A 6,495-nucleotide genomic window follows, 5' to 3' on the forward strand; every position below is an offset into this window, starting at 1 on the left:
TTCCGAGTAGCCAGAATTACAGGCATGCGCTACCACGCCCGGCTGATTTTTTGATTTATTGTAGAGATGAGGCCTCGCTGCCCAGGCGGGTCTCGAACCAACAGGCTCAGGATTACAGGCTGAGCCACCGAGCCCAGCTCAGGGCCTAGTCTTTACCAGGGGAATACACACCCATCAGTGGCGGGTGTAGATATGGCTTTCAGGTAGTTGTTGCTGGAGACATAATTCGCATATCCTAAAACTTGCTCTTCAAAGGTGCGCTTCAGGGCTTTTTAGTCTGTCCACATGGCTGTTCAACTATCACCACTCATTCTAGAACATGCTCATCACCCCAAAAGGGGCCTCCTACCTGCTGAGCAGCCACTCCCATCCCCCCCCACCCCAGCCACGACTAGTGTGCTTTCTGCCTCTGTGGTTCCACCCATTCAGGGTCTCTCCTGCAAATGAGATCCTGTGACAGGGGAGCCCTTCATGTCTGGCTTCTTCACTTAGTATGCTTTCCAGGTTCATCCTCGTCAAGGCATGAATTGGTACTTGATTCCTTTCAGAAAACTGCCTATCTAATAGTTTGCCATGGGAACGTGGCTAACCCAGCGGGGCTTCGCTGCTCTTGGTGCCGTGCAGCTGCCACGCCACCTGGCTGCAGAGCATCTCCTTCCCGTGACACGACGCCTCCCATTCCCCCTCCCTGTAGCCCCCGGCGACCACCAGCCGATGCTCTGTGTCTCTGGACACGCCTATTCTGGATATTTCACATACACAGAGTCATATAATGGGCGACTCTCTGTGCCTGGCTTCTAAGCACAAGGCTGTGGACATTCGCCCATGTTGCAGAGTGTGTGAGTATTTCTTTTAACGGCCAAGTAACGTTCCATTACATGGCCATGCCACCATTTGTCTACCCATTCATCTGCTGACGAGCATCAGGCGCTTTCCAATTTCTGGTGATTGTGAATACTCATATACTTGTTTTTGGGTGGACACGTTTTCCTTTGTCTTGGGTATATGCCTAGAAGTAGCACAGCTGGGTTGTACGGTAAGTCTATGTTCAAGCTTTTGAGGCATTTCTAGACTGTTTTCCAAAGTCAAGATGCTGCGCCATCTTACATGCCTACCAGCAACTGTGTGAGCTCTAATTTCGCTACATCCTTGACAGCGTGTGCTGTGGTCCATGTTCTATAGGATTACAGCCATCCTGGTGGCTGTGAAGTGGGCTCACTGTGTGTTGTTCTTTGTTTTGAAATCAAAGACATCATCCACAGACATAGTCTAAATAGAGAAGGCTTCGACTGTGAATGCCGGATCCCTCTCCCTTCCCGTTTCCACAAAGCAAACACTTTGGATTCCTTTAGTGACTTTCTGGGAATCATCTCCTATTTCTAGTCATTTGCTCATACTGCCTTTTAAAAAGTCAGTTTAGAGATCACCTCCCGACCTCCATCCATGGAAGATGAACATTGGTTCTGTTACATCCCCCATGTACAAACACAGCTGTTTTACTCTTCCATCTTCACAGTGTGACTATAACCGCTATTGTTGGTTAAGTCGAGAATTGGCATTCATATTATTATGACTATGCATTTATAGCCATGTGATGTACACAGATTATATATACTTAATCATACTCTTTTCCCTCTTTGATTCTAGATGACCTAAAGGGGAAAATCTGCCTGTTTAAAAGATTCCCTTAGTCTCCTATGTACTAATTAATCATTATCTCCAAATTCTGCAAGGCTACTAAAAATCTCAAGATAAATTTAAAAGCACAGACATTCTCTTTCTTTCTTCTTTTGTTTGGCATGTAATCTGAACAGTTAGTATTTGTTGAACGAATGAATGAAAGCAAACGAATGAACGAAAGCGGCTAGCCACAGAACCAGACTCTAGCGTCAGAAGGAAGCTGAGAGACTGCTTCCTCCCCCGCCTACCCTTCCAGGTTCACAGCGAGAACAAGGTGAGCCCATTGTAGAGGGGAGATGCCCGAGGCTCAGAAGCTGCCAAATGGGCAGGAGGAGCACAGAACGTGGTCTCCGAGGCCCCAGAGCCCTCCACTCTGCCAGGGTGTTTCCACAGAAAACAAAGGTCGGCTCTCCTAAAGGAGACGTGGAGTTTAGATCTTTTATGTATTCCGTTTCCTGATACTCAAAAAGGGCACAAAGTGGTGTCATCAGAAGGTACAACCCTTATTTTTATTTTATTTTATTTTTTTGAGTCAGAGTCACTCCGTCGCCCAGGCTGCAGTGCAGTGGCACACTCACGGCCATCCCAGCGTCGACCTGCTGGGCTCCAGTGATCCTTCTGCCTCAGCCTTCCAAGGAACCAGAACTACAGGTGCATGCTACCACACCTGGCTAAGTTTTAAAAACATTTATCGTAGAGATGAGATCTCGCCAAGTTGCCTGGGCTGGTCTCAAAACCGCGGGCTCAGGCCATCCACTTGCCTTGGCCTCCCAAAGTGCTTGGGTTACCAGCTGAGCCACTGAGCCCGGCTGTACAACGCTTCTCAGTGCACAGTCACAACCCTTTTTGTTCCTCCTTTGCAGCCTTGACACTCTTGACCTTATCGGTGCCTGACATAGGGAGTGTCTGTGGCGTCCAGGCCTAGTCTTGAGGTCCAGCTCTGCCACTTGCTGGCACTGTGACCCGAGCAGGGTTGTTTTCCTGGAGGAGGAGGAGGAGCATAATAGCACCTGCCTTATGTAATTGTTGCAGAGATTAAATGACACGCATGCGAAAGAGTTACAGCAAGCACACAGCAAATGCCAGCTGTTGTCATCTGTCGGCTACAAGAACGATCTCTGCTAACCAGTGCTCCTCCCTGTCCACTGCACATGAGAAGACTGGGTGGCATTTGCTGACTGTCTAGAGTTCAGGCCCGTGAGGATGGAGACTCGGTCTTACCACTATATCCCCAGCACCGGGCCAAGGACTGGCATATTACAGGGGTCTAAGTGGAGGAATAGATGAGCGAACAGAGGGGATGAATGAACAGAGGGGATAGGCGGACAAGTTTACCGACATTCTGATTTTATGGATGAGGAAGCTGAGGCTCAGAGAGGTTAAGCTACCCTCTCTAGTCCCGCAGTGGGTCAGAGGGGTCAAGGTACAGCCTCCTGCCCATTGCTAAAGAAGGTTAAGGTACAGTCTCCTGGCTGTTGCCAGGGCAGGTTTAAGGAACAGTCTCCCGTTTGTTGCTAGAGAGGGTGAGGGTACACTCTCTTGCCTACTGCTCTTCTGTTACATCAACGCCTAGGCCTTTCCTGATGATCCAAAACTCAGGTGCAGCCTCTTAGTCATTGGAAAACAATTTTTGTGGGTAAAAATGATTCTTGGATTTCCAAGCCTACCGTGGTGTCCACAGCCTTCACTCTCTCCGTGGGAATGTGCTTCGGTACGGGTTCCTTCTGGGACAGCACCACACATCCGCCAGCTCCAAGGGTGATGATGGCGACCGGGCAGCCCCTTTCCAGGAGCACGGAGGCAGCCTGGCCAGCTTCCGCAGCGCTGCCCACTGTCAGGCCTGTTAGAATCTCAGCCTGGAACACCCCAAAGCCAAAGGAAACAGTGGTGAAAACGAGGAACCTGGATCGACTTCCAGATTAGATTTATTTTTCTAGGAAATGTCTCCCCTCTTTTTTTTCATAACAACCAGGGCAGTGGAATCTTGATGGAGACTGGCACAGTGAAACAAACTAAACAAACCATAACAATAAAAGACGTTCTTGGGGCCACTATGGACATCTGAACGTGGCCCGAATCCCAGATGACACACCGAGGGGGCATGTTCTTCTTCTTGGGTGTGATAGTGGCATTGTGGCTCCTCTTATGAGATGCATGCCAACACGTGGTCTGCAACTTACTCTTGACAAAAGCACAAATACAGACAGGGAGGGGATAAGCAAATATAAATAAAATGCTAACAGATGTTTAGGTGGAGGATAGAGTGTTCATTGTATTGTTCTTTCAGCTTTTCTGCATGAATGATGATTTCAATAAACAAAGGGAACAGGGCTGGGTGCTGTGGCTCATGCCTGTAACCTAGTGCTTTGGGAGGCTGGGGTGAGAGGATGACTTGAGCCCAGCAATCTGAAACCAGCCTGGGCAGCATAGCAAGACCCTATCTCTACCAAAAAAAAATAATATATATATATATGAAAGCCGGGTGCAGTGGCATGTGCCTAGTCCCAGCTACTTGGGAGGCTGAGGCAGGAGGATCACTTGAGCCCAGGAGTTTGAGGCTGCAGTGAGCTCTGATCAGACCACTGCACTACAGCCTGGATGATGGAGTGAGACCCTGTCAAAACAAAACAAAACAAAACATGAGGAAGAACAACAAAAATTCTACAAAAGAAGGGAAGGAAGGTTGGGGGCAGAAGGAAAGGAGCAGTGCCGATGACCCGGCACAAAGAGTGCCTGCACACTTCAGCACCCAAACATGCAACTCTCCCAGGCCTTCTGGGCCGTCACACTTCTCCTGCTACCAGTGGTGGCCTTCCATGTCTGCAGACTACTCATGTCACTCCTTTGCTTGTTTTGCCAGAGAAGATGGAAGCATCATAGGACGACACTGGCCCAGCGGGAAAGGCAGTGTCCCGGCACGGGAGCCCTCCACTCTTCCACCTGGCTGCCCCTACTCTCTTCCCCGTGTCAGATCGGGGGTTTCCACAGCATCCACAGTCTTCTCTCAAGTCTCCCTCAATTTATTAATTTTTCATTCTAATCCAATGTTTACTTTTCTGATGAGCAATTTTTAAAAATTTCAGTGACTATATTTTCAAGACTTCTAGTTTGTTGTTTTTCACATTCACACATTGTTGCTTCGATTCTGTTTTTATTTCAGTTTCTTCTTTTTTAACGAATGCTAATTTTAATCACACTTATTTTTTAGTCTTTTTTGCATTGTTTCATAACGTGAATTCTGTCTGGGGCGAATCCACCTTCAGGCTGCTGTGTGCGGGGAGCCTCGTGGCATCTTGTCTCATCTGCAGGCTCCTGTCACTCACCAGGAGCTAGAAAGTCTGCATTCTGCAGTCCCCACCCGACTTTCCAATGGTCTTAACGGTAGCACTCACAAGAGGGTCTCTAGGCCCGAGTCTGCTCTTATGTTGGCAGCGTGGAGTTCTCGCTCCGCTGTTATTGGGGAAATTGCCAAGCCGGTCACTAACTGTGGTTGGCTTGGCTTACAGTCAGAGGCTGTCTCTGTCCTCCGATCTCCTCAGATTGGGAGCCTTAAATAAGCTGTAGCCCCAGGCATCAGGGGCAACAGCTCTCTTCACCCATAACTATCAGCAGGAGAGCCACAGCCCCGCGAGTGTGGGTTCTAGCAGTGGGTGCTTCCCCCTCTCCCAAGAGCGGTGCACGTGTAGTGTCCATGAGCGGTGCACATGTAGTGCCCGTGGCCCACAGGGGCAAACTTCCTACTGGCTTTGCTTATATCTGGGGCAGGTGTGCAGCACGTCAAGGACTGAATGCTCTTGGTGCTGAATGTTCTCTCCGGTGCTCCACTTCTGATCTGTGGCGCTATTTACCTTGTTTGGTACTTGAGAGCATCTTTTCATCGTCTCTTTTTATCCTTATATATCAATGGCTTGTGTTGGGAGTAAAGGTGGTTTCTTTCATAAGCAGAAATTTATACTATCATCATGATTAGAGTTCATCTATAAGAACATTAAGCTTTGAAAGTTTTCTTTTTCCATTAAGTTTTGAGACCAATTTCCTTAAAGGCCAAAGATCATTTGTTCATTCATTTAATAAGCATTTACTAGGTGCTAACTATGTAACTATGTGCAGGTGCAGTACAGCAGATGTTAGTTTCCAAAGATAACTGTATCAATCAATATATAAAATCATACATGCTGTTTTACACCATGACAAAGAAAATCTTCTGTTAAGAGTGAACTACCAAGGTGGACCTTCCTGCTTCAGCCAATAGAATGGGGCAGAAGTGATGCTTCCTGACTTCTGGAGCTAAGTCATAAAAGGCAACACGGCTGCAGCCTGGTGCTTTCTTTCTCTGGGGAAGCTGGATCTTGAAACCCAGCTATCACATTGTGAGGAAACCCAGGTCGCAAGTAGAGGCCGTGTGCAAGTGTTCTGGCCAACAGCCAGAACCAGCTGTTAAGCGCGGACGTGAGGAAGACTTTCAGCGCTCGGCCTTTATGTCTTCCCACTGAAGCCCCAGGCACAGTGAGCAGAGTCAAGCCATGCTATCCTGTGTGAACTCCTGTGCACAGAAACTGGACGTGATGGCCAATAATTGTGACTGTAAGCCACCACATTTGGGGGTAATTTATTATGCAGCAAGAGAAAACTATATACACAGGGACAGTCACAGGAATACAATAGTGAATAAGACAGATGTCCCTGTCCTCATGGAAGGTACAATCTGATGGAGAAGACAGAAGACCTGACTAAGAAACTTGAGCTGTGCTGGGCTCGGTGGCTCAACCTGCAATCCCGTGCCTTTGGGAGGCTGAGGTGAGTGGATTGCCTGAG

The 6,495-nt window shown here is 48.2% G+C and overlaps 1 protein-coding gene across 3 annotated transcripts in view; it reads right to left on the reverse strand.

Moving 5' to 3' along the window:
• The window catches only part of RBKS (ribokinase), an 81,351-nt gene that overhangs the window by 30,501 nt on the left and 44,355 nt on the right, over positions 1-6,495 (reverse strand). Inside the window, exons 7-8 of one of the 3 annotated variants that reach the window (XM_021706298.1) lie at positions 3,348-3,536; positions 2,479-2,661 (exon numbers count right to left, since the gene is read on the reverse strand). The exons of 1 other annotated variant lie outside the window; for it this stretch is intronic. In XM_021706298.1, coding sequence (XP_021561973.1) covers positions 2,602-2,661; positions 3,348-3,536 — 249 coding nt within the window. In that variant the 3' untranslated portion in view covers positions 2,479-2,601. Of the gene's footprint in view, positions 1-2,478; positions 2,662-3,347; positions 3,537-6,495 lie in introns of those variants that run through there. One more of the 3 variants, XM_008072757.1, reaches the window with a different exon arrangement.

Source organism: Carlito syrichta, unplaced genomic scaffold (genome assembly GCF_000164805.1).
Source record: "Carlito syrichta isolate Samal-C Ts95f unplaced genomic scaffold, Tarsius_syrichta-2.0.1 Scaffold315403, whole genome shotgun sequence".
Classification (NCBI taxonomy): domain Eukaryota; kingdom Metazoa; phylum Chordata; class Mammalia; order Primates; family Tarsiidae; genus Carlito; species Carlito syrichta.